The 15,773-nt window shown below is 42.0% G+C and overlaps 1 protein-coding gene across 3 annotated transcripts in view; it reads right to left on the bottom strand.

Moving 5' to 3' along the window:
* Window positions 1–1,072: 1,072 nt before the first annotated feature.
* The window catches only part of LOC135493917 (glutamate receptor-like), an 80,928-nt gene continuing 66,227 nt past the window's right edge, over window positions 1,073–15,773 (bottom strand). For all 3 annotated transcript variants that reach the window (XM_064781577.1, XM_064781578.1, XM_064781579.1), the window contains 2 exons: window positions 8,132–8,242; window positions 1,073–7,934 (listed from right to left, as the gene is read on the bottom strand). In XM_064781577.1, coding sequence (XP_064637647.1) covers window positions 7,770–7,934; window positions 8,132–8,242 — 276 coding nt within the window. In that variant the 3' untranslated portion in view covers window positions 1,073–7,769. The remainder of the gene's footprint in view (window positions 7,935–8,131; window positions 8,243–15,773) is intronic.

Here is a 15,773-nt window from a genome sequence, read left to right as displayed (position 1 = left end):
GAGCGGTAGCCGGTACATATTCAGCACGGTTCACTAGCAGTTCAATGTGCTCATGACGTGCCGAGAGCAAATCTCACGGGTGGGGCGGAAATCCGACATATTGCTGACAGCATCGGCGCCAACAACTATTTCTTTTGACCCTGCCCGAGTCTTTCAAAACAATTCATTGATTGACTCTGACCCTGCTGACCTCCATTTTTAAAAACTTTAAAAAAAGGCCGTTTAAACGCTAAATCAACTGCAAGCATAATCTTTTATATCACTGAGGTATATGAATACGATATGTTGAGAAAAATCTGTACAACTATCGAAATAAACGACTACTTGGAACTATTTCGGCAAATCACTCTGCCACCGGCGCGACCTTGTCACAATTGCGGCGCGCTCTTTTGCATATCGCATATAAGAGGCGAATAAAATCTGCCTTACCGCATGAAAGCCTTGACGGTTTAGCGCTGAGAGTGTTTGACTATGGACCGGCTGGTCACGGGTTCGACTCCCGGTGAATCTGCCGGAGTTCTCACCTTTTTTTTTCTTCTTCCTAATTTTTTTATCTGATCATCCATGTACAGATTTCAACATTTTCATTATTATCAGTATCATATCCCGCACCCAAACTTTTCAAATTGCTGCACATACTGATTCCGGGCGTTCGAGTACTACCGAGGATGGTTCGAATCGGCATCTGGTATGGGGGTTGCGACTGTGCGCGGAGCACGTATTAAATAATTGACCAATGTTGCATATTCATAACAGCATATTTCATCTTTCCGTCTTTCATGTCCTCCATCTCCATACAGGCCGCGTTCTCCTTACTCTGTCAGCATCTGAACCCGGGGCTATTTGAACAGATATTGCTGTGGTGCAGCCCCGTCCCAAATGTCAGACTTGGGACTAGAGCACTTTCTACGTTCAAATATTAAAATGATTAAAGTATCAGTTGTATGCGTAACTGGGGTGTCAGGGTTGGGATTCGGGCTGGTGGTGGTGGTGGTGGTGGTGGTGGTGGTGGTGGTGGTGGTGGTGGTGGTGGTGGTGGTGGGGGGGGTGAGGATATAACAAGGAACACGTATTTTCTCATAAAAGTATTTTAATGGACCAGTGTAACATCATTCATTAACAAGACGATATACACAAGAGCATTGTATTCTCAGTATACATCACGATATCATTGAATAACGAGTGAATCACGCTACATGTATGTATTATATACATGAACAGTGAAAACAATTTCACCTGTTTTAATACCACGATGAGACAAGACCACAATTGATTTTTTAAGCCTTTTAGCAGTTAAATTGTCAATGTTTGACCGCGACGCATCAAAGAACGCGTCAAGTAGTGAAACTGAAATTCGGATATGATATACGGGTTAGTCTTGCGAGTAACTGGTGCGATGGAAATTGGTGATTGATCACGGAAATATTTTTATAATCGACAAATTAGACAGACTTTGATATTTCCACTGTTTTCAGCCAACTGGCAGAAAAAACTCAAAACACGCCCCCTATTACCCAATTAGCAAAATTCGAAATTAATTTTTTCATCAAATAATTTCTTTATATCTGTAGACTTGCCACAGCAAATATTTTTTCAATACCTCTCCAAATATGTACTTGAGAGTAAAAAACATGCACTCGTCTAATTGATAGGCCGCGACCCTCCAACCTATGAATATTCATTAGTGGTCTTGTCTCCGATGTAATACCTCTCAGTGATTCGCCGATATTTTGAAACATTTGTCAACTGTATAACAATCATGTAAGTAACTGTCGCGCATGCCGACTTACAGGGGGTAAACCTCGATACTAAAGTCTCCACCTTTGGGTAATACGCACAAAGACGGTAGATCGGCATGCAGCCGTGATGTCAAGTTGAAGTCTCAGTCTCAGCGAATCGTGTTTTTACTCTACCGTCTATCTATGTTCTGGCTTAATGGATTGTTGTAAAACAGAAAGATATATCATTATTTTTTAAACGGGTGCAGATAAGAAATCGTCGTCCCCTGAGAGCTTATACAGAGAACTCGACATTCTAGTATAAATACTTCCCAATTTCAAGTGGAGGCCATATAGCTTTTTACGTACTAGTAATCTTCCACTAAACAATTTGACAGGACCGAAGGGACTTCATTCACTTTCACAACGACTGTCAATTGCACGGAAGCACGCCATACAATATACATATAAGCATAAGAAATCAAATAAAAAACAAAGATGAAAAAAGGCTATTTACATGTACATCACTGTTGTCAAGATGTTTCGATAACAGGCAGCACATCCTATAAGGACATCCTTTAAGGATGTGCTGTGTGTGATTGATAGCATTGAATAATGTGCTATTTTCGCCGTAGCTTTTCCAATATTATGTTGTGGATCTTAACATTTTTGAACTTTTACGGTGTTTTGCTTTGATTCCCTTTAATTACCTTTGCCGAAACTTATTCACGATATTAGGTCACATCCCTTTTTAATTTCATGATATAAGAAATATTCCGATCACTGATTGACTATAAAAAATGACCGATTTGGCCTTTTGGAGAATTGCCGGGTCGCCTGTCCACACAGGTCCCTCTTATCTTAGCGGTGTCCTTTGTATGTCGTATATGCAGGGTGAACCAAAGACTTGAGCTCGAACATGTTATAATAGAATAATGATATTGTAAACTGTGAGCTCTGAACCCCAAAACCTGTAACACTTCATTTAAATTTTAAAATTATGAACCGAACGAACATGCTGACCACTGATTAGGACCGCCACTTTATTGAAACACCCTGTATACAAAGATTCCAAATGAAGAATAGTTGACTCTGTACATTTTTACACTATTCACACTATACACATGACCTTTATATCCATTGATACAATGTTAGAGTATCAGATTCAACGATTTCAAGATGGCACAACGAAATGACCTAAACTAACAGAAACATTTGACGTTATAGCTTTATCGTTAACGATTAATTTCCCATGGTGTACACTTAGGTAAAAGTGCCGTCCATGTATGGATCAATGACGGCGATTAATCATCTACGTTCCATCCATGGGCCTATCCATGGATGGATGATGGAGAATCCCAATCATAGATCCATGGATGGAACCCATGGTCGTATCTACCATGAGCCCATCATTGATCCATGGATGGAATCAGTTGTAGATATTTTGACGCGCCATCAGAAAATGTATATCAGAATTGGTGAACTACCCTTATTCTCCAGAACTCTGAAGACTGTTACTCAAATGGATTTGTACTTTGCTTCTTAGGTTCATTTTTATGGGCCCCACCGTCATTGGGCCTATGATGGAGCTCCCATCACTGAGACGTCCATGGGCCATCAGTGGGTCTACCATGGGCCATCAGTGGATCTACCATGGGCCATCAGTGGATCTACCATGGGCCATCAGTGGATCTACCATGGGCCATCAGTGGATCTACCATCGGCCATCATAGAATCCATGATGGGATCCCAGTGTAAATCGTTGTTGGTAATGATCATCCTAGATCCATATGGCCCATCAATGATCCATGCATGCACACTTTTGCGTGTGTATGGGATGCAATCGTTTCGGATCCCCTGTGTTATGCACTGAAATTATATATTCTTTATAGCGCTTTATACTGTACAACTTCACTGTCTCGACACTTTACATTAATTTCTTAACCTCAACCTAACAGGGCACATTCTGCACTACACTTTGCAATCTCTGGCCAGTTGAATGTACCGAGTGGTACTGGCCGAGTCTCGAATCCACGACCTGCCAATCACTTGTCGGATGCCCTACCACCGTGTCAAGACAACACACACAACAGTATTGCTACCAATAATTTGTTTCTTAAATAATATGTAAGCTTAAATTGCACTGGGCAACCAGAATCCTTACAAAGAGGTTTTGTGAGGTGCATAAAGATGATTGTTCTCTCACGTCCTGATGAAGCCAGGCAACACCTCTTATCATCGCATGACGATGGACTTTCGGCTGGAGAGATGGCCTAATATAAGGAGATATAGCGGATGGTGAAAAGAACCAAGATACCAAGGCGTTATTTTCTTGGCAAAGTAGAATAATACGCCAGCCTCTTGAGAAGATATAACAGATCGTAGGCCATGCTGATTTGTTGAAATAATTGCATGTGTAAATGGTCTACTGCTGTGGGAAAGTCTTTGGATTCGTGGCGAGCAACAGGAGTAGTTGGTTCTGACCGTTTAACACCAGGGCCGGGTGTTGAACGGGTGCCTCCTTCAGTTAAGCACGTTATACTTTAAAAGGTCAAGTTGAAGTTAACAAAAGGTTAGTGACTACACGTAACTGTTTTTTAACAATCATGCCCAGATTGATACATTAACGTCTTTGACTTTGATATATAATTGCCCGTTATAGAATCAATTATGGGATCCGGGTGTAAAGGAGGTTTGTTATAATCATCATAGATCCATGATAAAAATATTGAGTTCTTATGGCGTTTTCCCATGTTTCCTCTTCAAAGCACTCTTTTGGATACCATAATACCCCGGTCACAACAGAAATCAATCCGGGTTTCCAAGGAGCAACCAGAAGGCGCTCACTTGAACTCGACAAGTATGGGAACCAAGCAGTCGAACCCATGACCTCTTAATCACGAGGCCGACTCTCCCACTGCGCTACTGCTTCACTTATTTTCGCTTGAACGCTGGTCGGATTTATAATACCAGACTTGTCTCCTACCTTGACCTTACCAGGCGTTCTGTTCAGAATAACATAACTGTCACAATTAGCGGCGTCTGTTACAACCATGTCAGTGATATGGCTTCATCGTCTTCACCCGATAGTGACACAAATTTACCATTATCGATAATGATACCCTTTTCACCTGAGAATCTCACCTAACTTCCTCACCAATATACATCGATACACCTTGCCTCCTGAAGATGATACCCACAGGTGTAAGCTATCGCGACCCTTTATAATATGTATTGGTAACTCAATTAAGTCCTCAAGTTTGCTTGGGCTACAGTATAAACAGTTCTTAGTGACACCTCTGCAGTATCCTATAAAAGGATTACACCTTTCCTCCATGTATACCTATAGGCGTTAGCTATCATGAGCCCTTCTTATATTGGTAACTCAAGTAAGTCCACAGGTTTTCCTATGTAAGATAGTTACATCAGCTTTTCGCTTAATTCTCAGACATGTACCCATATCGATAATCGTACTTTAATTTCCAACCTAGACTGATACACCGTGCTCTAGGAGATTGATACGGTGAACCATTGATACAGCTAGCGCCGGAAGATGAAACATCTCGCGCCGGAAGATGATACGTCTTGGTCAGCTTGGTGTTACCATCCTGACCTATTGGAAAGCATCGAGTATTGGGAAATCGAGTCATTGCTTTCATTGAGTGACTTACAAATATCGGTACATATATGATGCGGAATCTGATAATGTTTTGCTTGTTGTGGGTTGTATGAATGTAATACCTGGTTCATAAACCGAGCGATAATGGGATTCTGTGATAATGTGATGCAGCAGGGTTGTCTGAGTGGAGGAAACATTCGGATATATCTGAGTTTCCAATTTGGACCGTTGATTTACGCGCCACGTCAACAGCCAGGCAAGTATACGGTACGAAAACCAGAATTATAGTTATGTGCGAAATCGCGAACGAATAGAAACATTTTGTTTTGATCGGAGGCCGTGTTCCTGTCTGACGCCTATCGATCATGGGTCAGAACCCTACCCCTGGTGAAGCGACGATCTCTCTCAGCTTTGAGACAGTAAAGTTGTACATTATAAAACGCTATAGAAGAACACACATTTCATTTCCTTTCCTCATACACCACATTACTACATTACAAACGCCTCAGAGCGAGTTGCCTGGCTGGTAAACCTGTCGCCTCAGCCGCAATCGCAACCCGGGCCTACCCTCTTAGAGGCAACTATCTCGGACAGCTTTGAGACAGTGGGGTTATACAATATCAAGAGCTATACAAGTACGCTTCATTACATTTCCTCCAATGTTACATTACAGCATGCCTGATAGAGAAATTATCTTTAGTATCTGCTCAGCTCACAACTCAACATATCTCTGATTATAAATCATATAATAAACGAATCATTTACGAAGATAATAAAATACCACCGACCGCCCTTCGTTTGCTGGCATTCAATCTAATTCGGACGCAGAACATATAAAAAAGTATTTCATCGGTTGTCAGTCTGGCACCAATGGGCAATTCAAAAACAACAGTTACCATGGCAACTCCTATAAAACGTGTATTTTTCGTCTTATTTTCCTTGGACATCAAGTATGCATAAACATGATTCTGGCGTCTTTTGGGATATTAACAGTTGGCTTTTTCTTCCAGTTAACAGTATAATACCCATGATATATTTGCGTGTGACTGACTTGGTCTCTGTTTGCAGGATAAGCAGTAACTGTATGCATGGTGCCAACATCGTTTTAGGAATATGACAGGATAGTTCTTGCTAGCATTGGCATCATAGAACTAATTATGTCCTCAACATTTCAATGCCACATTCCTAACTCAATCGCCTGACATCCCGAACCTCATGGCCGGTCTACACTCCCTCTAACCATAGGCGGGGTATATCTTGATAAGATGCGAAAACCTTGGTGGTCAAGATGGACAAGTGACAGTGCAAGAGTTGTAGTTAAGCCGGTACCTCGTATACGAATGTCGAGAAATCGCAACCCGGGCGTAATCCGATCAATTACCTTTTGTCGCTGTAGTTACATTACAATTTTTAGAACTTTTACAACTGTTGCTACGATTTCTAAGCTGAGGTCATCAGGTACTTCAAAATATCAGTGTGGCGCTAATAGGGAGGATTCGCAACCCTTACGAACGACGAAGTACGTAAGTCAGTGGTGTCATCAAGTTATGTGCTTATTCGTTTAAGCTTTCATACTTCGTAGAGCACGAGAAATCGGAAAACTCGTCGATAAAATATACATTTAGTACATCCCTCGTTTGTAGCTTTTCGTCTGGGTTGCGAAACCTGTCTTATGTATAGTTCGGAGCATTGACTGAGTTTGTACCCAAAAACCTCAGACTGGCGCCTCAGTGAGAACTCGTGATTAGGCAAACATAGCGTAAATCAATACAGCGACTCTAATAAGCATTTCTATTACCCAAGATGATTTGTTGAGCCATGAACTACAAGCAGGTTTCTTAGCGTTGGCTCTAGATGTTGATAAGTTTAGAAGCTGGTTCGATTGATGAAAAATATCAGTGCAGCTTACAAGAGAATAGCAAATTGGCACCAATATCATAGCTTTTTATAGCTGTTTCCACAGTGAACTTGATAAAGCAAACACTGTGTCAGTAAATATAAATAAACTCCCAGCCGCAGCCGCGATGATTTATACAGTAGTTCACGTTTTCACATGTAACGTGCCACTGTTCGCCATTCATGTGTGACATGCAGAACGAACAAGTCATTTCCAAAGAGCGGGCTACATACGATTCACGAGGTCACTTTTCACTCCAACATCGTGTTTTCAAGCCTCAATCAGTTAACTCATGACAAGTGAAACATGAGAAGTGACATGTCAAATGCACAGTTTCACAACAATATTTTGTTATTGTGTTATTGAAATAAGCACATTTGTTTCGCTTGGCTGTAGAGCGTCAAGCACCTAACATGTGATAGGTTATCGGACTTTTCAAGCGAACATTTACATATGATGTTCACATTATTCATTAGATCACCCTCTACTTGGCTCTTGATTTTTCAACGTATAAAACAATTTAACTCACGAAACACTACGATAAATATCCAAGTCCTTGTAAATAACTCCATGTACACACAATTGTGATTATAACTGTCCATGGTGTTATGATAGATAATGTTTCTGCCCCATTCCCTCCGCATGCTTCCTTGGGATCGAGTCGTTTGGCTGGGCCGTTGGTGTTATCGCCGAGAATTCGCTGAAAGAACAAGTTAATTCGTTCAAATATTTGATAAATGCATTGCCAAGACGTACGCAATATATCGCCTTATTAAGTAACAGAGTAGTATTGCTGTAACGCAGATGATTTAATTCATTAATCCCATTGATACACTTCATTTAAACATTTTGCAAAACCAATTCAGAACTCGATTCGTTGAACTGTTTAAGGTCTACCTCAATCTCTATCACTTGGTCGGTGGGCATCTCTGGCTGGTCGATGTCAGTCAGTACGTGAGCATTTTTATCGGTGATTTTCAACCCGCGGATGTCAGTCCAGACACCAATCTGAAAATAGTCGAAAACGATATAAATGGATGAGCTTAACACCATATTTGAGGCCCTTGGGTCCCTGGATGAACCTGCCCAGAATGACAACTTGTGACTGCTGGAAAAGAGTTTCATATATATCCAGTGTCGAAAACTGATTACTTCAAATATACGTTTTTGGCAATATCGAATGAAGAAAAGACGTTCTTTGGGAAGAACGGGTTGAAATAAAGGTGACACTTCCTTTCATGAGTATCTACATTTTGTGGTGGAGATGAATAGAGCAATAGAGTTGATTCAAGGGGAAACATGTAGACGCGTTTTCTTGGTATAAGCATGAAGATATCATAAAGTATTTATGTCAGCTTCATGTGTCAGCACTGTTCGTGAAGTCAAGTACGTGTCAGATTTACCACAGGCACATGGATGAGAACGGAAGCCGTCTAATGTATAATGCTGATCTCGATGTTTACTGAATACTTGATTGTGAATTTGAGCTTTCATTAGAGCGATGGGTGAGTTGAACATGCCATTGATTGTCAAGGGCCCGCCGTCTACTTATTGTCTAGAATGCCATGGGAACTCCTTGAGTATGGTTCGGGGTCTAAGGTCCGGGGCGAAGCTAGTTTTCGTGGTCACCTAGTGAGTTTTGGCTCCAAGAGATTATAACACACATGGCATTTTCAGTTGAGGAGGCCAGGACAAAACGTCGGAAAGCAGACACTGTCGATATGCTTTATCGAAAACTGGTATGGACATTCCTGAATTGGTCTGACAGCCACAGACACCGGACATCCGAACAATTAGTTATCATCAATGAGATGATGACGGGAATAAAGGGCCAGCCAAGCGCAGATGACATCTATTAAGATAGCGCGCCGTTACTGAATGATAAATATGCTATTATTATCGATTGTACGCCAACGCGACTGCGAAGGTTGTGCGAGTTACAGAGCAAGCACATCAATTGACTTCCGGAAGCAAAACCAACCGGACCATGACCAACTTCACAGCTATCGCCAACTGACAAGAGCTGAGCGAGTGAACATCTTTGGACTCGGCAGTCGGCAAACAGGATGCGGCGGGGCGACACATACCACAGAGTGAATACTACACGAGTGCAAACTGCAAGAGAAGTTGCCGTATGAAATGAAACGTATCCTGGCCTGTAGGCATCATCATCCAGGACCAACTGTTCGGGAAAGCAATCCAGTATAAGGCAGCATCATACACCCGATGAATGTGATGAAGAGAAAGGAGAAGAAGAATATCAAGGAGGAGAGAAAGGAAAGAATGAGAAGGACGAGAAGGAGGAGGAGAGAGCTGTTGATTGAAACAACCAAAAACCAGCATCTTACTTTATACATCCGCGAGTACACGCGAGAGACTCGCGAGAAAATATTGACCAATCATATCGATTGACACAATCAAGACAATCGACATGAAAGTTAGTTAGCCGCTTTATCAGGCTGCCACTGATGACCGATACCAGGAGATTGTGTCTCAATCGATTCTCAATCAGGAGTAGTAGTGAGGCGAGAAGGATCTGTCAATGGCCTGCTGATATGATCTCCAAGTGACAATGTTCGTGCCTGTTAAGAACTCGGACATGCCACCCAATGAAGGTTTGTTGATGTGAGGTGGGATTCCGAAAGCGTCATGGATTTACACCAATCCGCGGATTCGAACGTATCTCACGGCGACTTCGATACAACTGACTTCCAAAAGTGCCGATGAGCGGTCTGATGGATCTAAATTTAGTTTTATTTCATTACCGTGAGGTTCTGGCAAGCTTTGTACCAGTTAATTTTAGCGCTGACAAGATTGGCCTTCTCTAAGTGTCGAGACAATACCATTTTAACGTCTGTGTGTGTGTCATGGAGATTTAAAATGTCATTCGATACAAAGTCACTATACAAGTTTAATTCGATTGTCACTTTGAAATCCGACGAACGCCTGAAAGCTCTTGAAGTCACATCCCTGGGGAAAATGTGTTGTTGGCTTAATTGTATTTCTCGAAGATTTTCGATTGGAATAGATTTAACCCCAGCCAGGCATTTCATGACGGGAGGCCAATGAATGGATAACAAAATTGACGATTGATTTCAACAGTTTCATCAAGGACAACCAAGTTGCATAATCTTCAAGAGTATTCGAAGCCCTTTCCAACCACTCTGGTCCAGTTGAAATTGCCGCACTGGATGCGATAGTGCTTGTGTTATTTCACGCCGCAAACACTTGCAGTGCTCCCATACATTGCAAATTTCACAACGCATGCGGGTTTTATCATTGTTCTGGTGCAATCAAAATGTGGATTGAAACGTACTGCCGCATGTGACATAGAAATCGCGTTCAGTGTATCGTAAACCTAGGAGGTTCTAGTATAAATCGTCCTTGCCCAAATCCCGGCCCAAACCCAACCATAGCCACTAGCTCAGGGCAGTCGTTAAGGCAGTACTATTCTCCTAAACTGTCTGTCGACCTGATTACCCCCAAATGTCGTTACACGTCGCATCTAATCTTCCCCTCATGACATTTGTGGTTCCCCGATAATCAGCGCCAACCGAGTGTGAACCGGCTGTCAGAGACAGGTCAGTTCACATGGTTCATTGACTGACACTTCCGCACAACGAGCGCCATATAAAGACAATCATAACGTCTATCGTCTTTGGAATGGCCAGGCTACACTTTCAGTCTCCACAATACTGGCCAAGCTGCATGGCTTCCCCCGAATTCCGTTACACAAATGTATTAGTCCCTTCATTAAGTCATAATCAGCATTATCCAAGCGTACACCGCCTGTCAGCGACAGGTCACTTTGAACCATTACCGCCCAACAAGCTACAAATCATCTGTATTGTAAGGTGCGACAGCCACACAGCTGCCGTCTTCTGTTTGCATGGCTGTAACATTCACGGCTGTCGAAGTATAGCTACGTGGATGCTCAAAGCTGAACATCAGCATTACTGCCCCTCATCACAAACACACACAGCCAGCGGGAAACATCCAATCCTTTTGTTGTTTTCTGAGTCATGATTGACTTAACTGATGTTTCTGCTCAATCAGAAAACTAAATAGGTGATGAGGAAGGATCAAACTTTCAAATTAGACATTCCTTTGGGTGGTTCTCTCAAATTACTTGGCTTCAGAAAACAAGAAAGGTCGGATAGTTTGTGGAGAGTAGGAGATTGAAGTTATACGCTCGCTGTCTGTTTCTGCTATGAGTGACAAGCATAAACCACTGGGAGTCAGAATGATACATTCAAGTAACCACCCGAACTGTCGACCGCACAATTCACGCGCGGCCCCTTTTTCTGCCTAAATATTCAAGATTTTTATTTGAGCGGATTACGAATCTGATTTTGCTGGTGAATCGCACAGCACATGCGACATCGCAAAGCAAAAGCTTTTGTTGGTTCATATTGGATGCCGTAAAGTTAATATAACCAAGCTGTGACGCGTGGATTACGCAATCGCACTTATCGCGAAAAAAGCGCTGGTGAAAGTTTGGCTGTTGACAGTATCTGATGCAAGTTTATGATTCGCATCGTCGCCAAGGATATTTGGTACGTGAGTAATCCATTAGGTATCTATAGCTATCTGTCTAACCGTGACTGATACATATCACGTCTTAGTGTCATCTTTGTCTCCATGAGTGAACATCGTCGACTGTCTGGCCATGACATTGGGCTAAGTATAATCCACGGGCACATGTAAGGGGCCCTCATGAATTACAAGATGAAGACCGAGAAGCATCGCTTGAAAATGATAGGGTTTTTGTTGGGATCTTCTTTTACAATTTACAAATTTGGACAAAATGTATTGTCACAAGCGAGGTGCCTCTAGGGTTTCGGGGACACCAAGCCAAACTTCTCCTGGCGGTGTGTCTGCTAAAATGGAATGACGATTAAGATATTGGATCACGATCTCCTGCATTCATGGTGACTACGTGAATGTACTCGCTTGCGCCCATAATTGACGCACGTCCGTTTCCCTCCCTTTGCCATGCTGTTTGAGATTGACCTAATGGCGGTGGCGACCATTTTAAAATCAGCTTCAAGCCGATATCAAAGGAACGAGAAGGCCGCCTTTTTCCCGAACATGCTAAGAATAGTGCCATTCTTCCGTTAAAGGATGGAAATCGAATTGCAGTGATTCAATGTCAAATAACTCCTCAAATCCATAATAACCCTTTACTACCGAACAACATCATGCCGAGCTTATAATCCATTTTGGAGGAGCTGTATGTACATATTATCAAGGTTTTATTGAATAACCTATTGGCGATTCGTATTAATTACCTTGGGACCAATAGATGACTTGACCCTGATCGAATACAGCATTGCCCCTAAAATCGAAAATAAGCATTGCTCATCGAACTACAATTTGCTGATATGATAATCCATTCTACAGGAGCCGCGCTTCGTTCATCGTTTTATTCGACGTGTGGCTGCTCTCTTTCGATGACCTTAGGACGATTACGGGAATTGACCTTGATTAAATATACATTTGTAGGATTGCCCCCTGAATCCAAAATGACCTTTAAAAGCGTTACATTGAGACGGAGAGCTTCACGTCTAATCCAATTTACTTGAGCGGCGATGTATCTTTCAATAACGGACGTGTGGCGCTCTCTACAGATGACCTTGAAACTAATACCTGTCCTTGACATCGGTCAAGGTTACAGGGATATTAAGTATGCACAATGCAGGTTCCCCCTTCTATGCATAATACCAGGCATAACTGCCAAGGAGTTTCAATGAGTCTAAATAGCTGCGTGATACTGCAGAAGAACCCAAGGGACTGGAAATGGATGCCAAATGAATGCCAATTGGTTATCTGTTCCTATGGGAATCTTGATTGCATGAATTTACTTTTGTAGTTATTCTGGAGAAGAACATGATTCAAGTCAACATGTGAACTCTTTTGAGTATGCACTTTAAATTATTAGGAAGTCGTAAATATTGTTTAAGACGTAGCGAAGTTACAACCACAATACCGTCCTCCATAGAAGCTTTTGATGCGGCGTAAATCGTACAGGGTTTTGGGAGTGGTCAAACCGGCGTGAAGTGACAAAGGCCACGAGCGATATATGCCGCGGTAAACCCGTGAAGGCATTGTGTTAAAAGGTGGAAGACATGTAGAATCATGTTAACAGAAAGCCACCACCGAGACTGGCTTCAAACCTTGAAGAAATTTCACTTAAGGTTTTCATCACAATTTATGAAATGGAAGGTACGGGTCACGTCACCATGGCTACCTGTCCTAGCTCGCCAACATCCTGGGAAGTTTCAGCCTCTGACCACTTTGCCACTTGTCAGTGAATGCATCACCATTAATGGTTGATGATAATGTCACCACTGATCAGGAAAGATGGCATTTTGATGAGGCAAATAATCTATATTGCTAAATGTTCTACAAGTGTTCAGATTTTCCATCAAATTGGGCAGTAAACATTCATAATTTAAAGTCACTTCTTGGCCGAAGCTTCATCCTAGCCTTGCCACGAATATCAAACCAAAACAACAATTTCTCCCCAAGGCCACGTTTATTTTTTGAAATGTTGGTTAATGGTAAATTTTTAATCATTCCTCTCAAAGCGCCGATAAGGTACAACGCAGGGTAATCACCTGTAGCAGACAAACCAGTTTACTTTAGCGGCCGTTGATTTGGTACGTGTGTGTGCGGGTAAGGGTGGGGGTTGTTAATCTTAGGTCCATTTGACGTACGCGTGCGAACAGGTGTGTGTTTTGGAAATGCCTGGTTTGTTCTTCGTGTCACGAATGGCAAGTGAAAAGTGACACGACACATTTAAAAACGTGAACTCAAAGAATGCGTCACTCTCAGGCCGGAGTTATATAGGATTCGCGTTGTCGCTTGTCATGTTTCACTTGTCACGAGTCATCTGGCATAGGCTTGAAAACACGACGTGAGGGTGAAAAGTGACATCGTGAATCGTATGTAGCCCGCTCTTTGGAAATGACTTGTTCGTTCTTCATGTCACGCATGAAAAATGAACATTGTCACGTTACATGTGAAAACGTGAACTCTATATAATCGCGGTCTATGTGTGACGTAAAGTGCATTATCCATTCACTTTGCGGGCAGGCTTACTGGTGTTACAGAGGGATCGTTTGTGTATTCTGCCACAATCCGAGCACGTTTGGCCAAGTTATCTCCCCGGCACTGATGGAGCCTCCCGATTCAATGAGAACATATGGGTAGAATCCCTCAACAGTTTGCCCCGATGTTGGGCCAAGTCATGTCTCCTGCCCGCTTACAAGACAAATGGGTTGCATTAGCAACCATTTGTTTACAAAGGCTCTGAGGATGAGAAATTGATTTTTCTTGCTAACTAACGCCGGGACTGATTGAGAGGATCAAGGCTGTGGCTTTATTCTGTTCCAACAAGTTATTGTGAAGTCTTTTTTTCATTGATAGCCAGAGAGATAGTACACGCAGGGTCATGAGTGAAAGGCTTGGCGTGCGAGTAATCTAATTTGGGTCTTTTCCTTTGAAAATGATGCCCAATTTGGTTACCCGCCGCAGAGAGGCGTCTTTTATACTTTACGATTTGAGAGATTATCATGTTATATGGTTTCATCTTAGCAAATTGGTCAAAAGGCTTGCAATAGCATTTGAAAAAAGAACTATTTTTTACGTAATGGGGAAAACATGTTGTTTTATGTCGATATCTAATTCTTTTTACAATAGTCCAGAGCTTCTTTACAGTAGCGGAGTTTATTGTTGTGGAAAAAATGCGAGGAAGCCTGTTAAATTCTTTTGATCCGATTAGTTATAAAGAGATCAGGAAGCTGACAAGATCTTCTTTCTCGTATTCTTGAGATAAAACAATAAAGCGGGTTTCTTTTTCTTTTTGTTGGTGTTGCGGGTTTATCAAGATATGGAAAGTACAATTGATCTGAAGGGTTCAGATACAAGAACAGACGCGCGTCCCACCTTCTGGAGTTAGATGTCTCCGGGTATTCGCCACACAAAGTAAAGGCTATCTGCCAATTTCATACTAATTGCACTTACCACTTTCATTTCACTGTCAGTAATGTAAACTTTTCTAATGCATTTCAAGCATTATTCTCAAATTTACGAAAAAAAACCCGGAGATGTTGGTCAGTCGTTTTTGCATCTGAATTCTTTAATGCTGCATAGGCCTATATCAAATATGGTACTTACGAAAAAACTGGACCTGACCACCTTTTGTTGCACCCCTGATCATAATAAATCAAACGCTATTCGAATAGGTAGAAGATAAGAAGGTGATTCATTATTATGGCCATGACACACAACTATTTTGCTATATAGCCCAGTATGTTAGACCCAGCCCCATCGGCGGTCAGTTTATAACCCCTCAAACCTTCAATGACTTGGTAATGACATGATATCAGGCCGAGGGAATTACAGATATGCAACATCTTCATGACACTGATCAGCTCATCTACTCCGTTATCCCCTTCGCGTGATGAGCTTACAACATATTGTGTCCCTGTCACATGATAAACTCCTCGTGATAGAGTTATGTCATGATGGCTTA

Source organism: Lineus longissimus, chromosome 9 (genome assembly GCF_910592395.1).
Source record: "Lineus longissimus chromosome 9, tnLinLong1.2, whole genome shotgun sequence".
Lineage (NCBI taxonomy): Eukaryota > Metazoa > Nemertea > Pilidiophora > Heteronemertea > Lineidae > Lineus > Lineus longissimus.
Note: the sequence above shows the minus strand (reverse complement) of the source record. Positions and strands in the feature narration are given on the sequence as shown.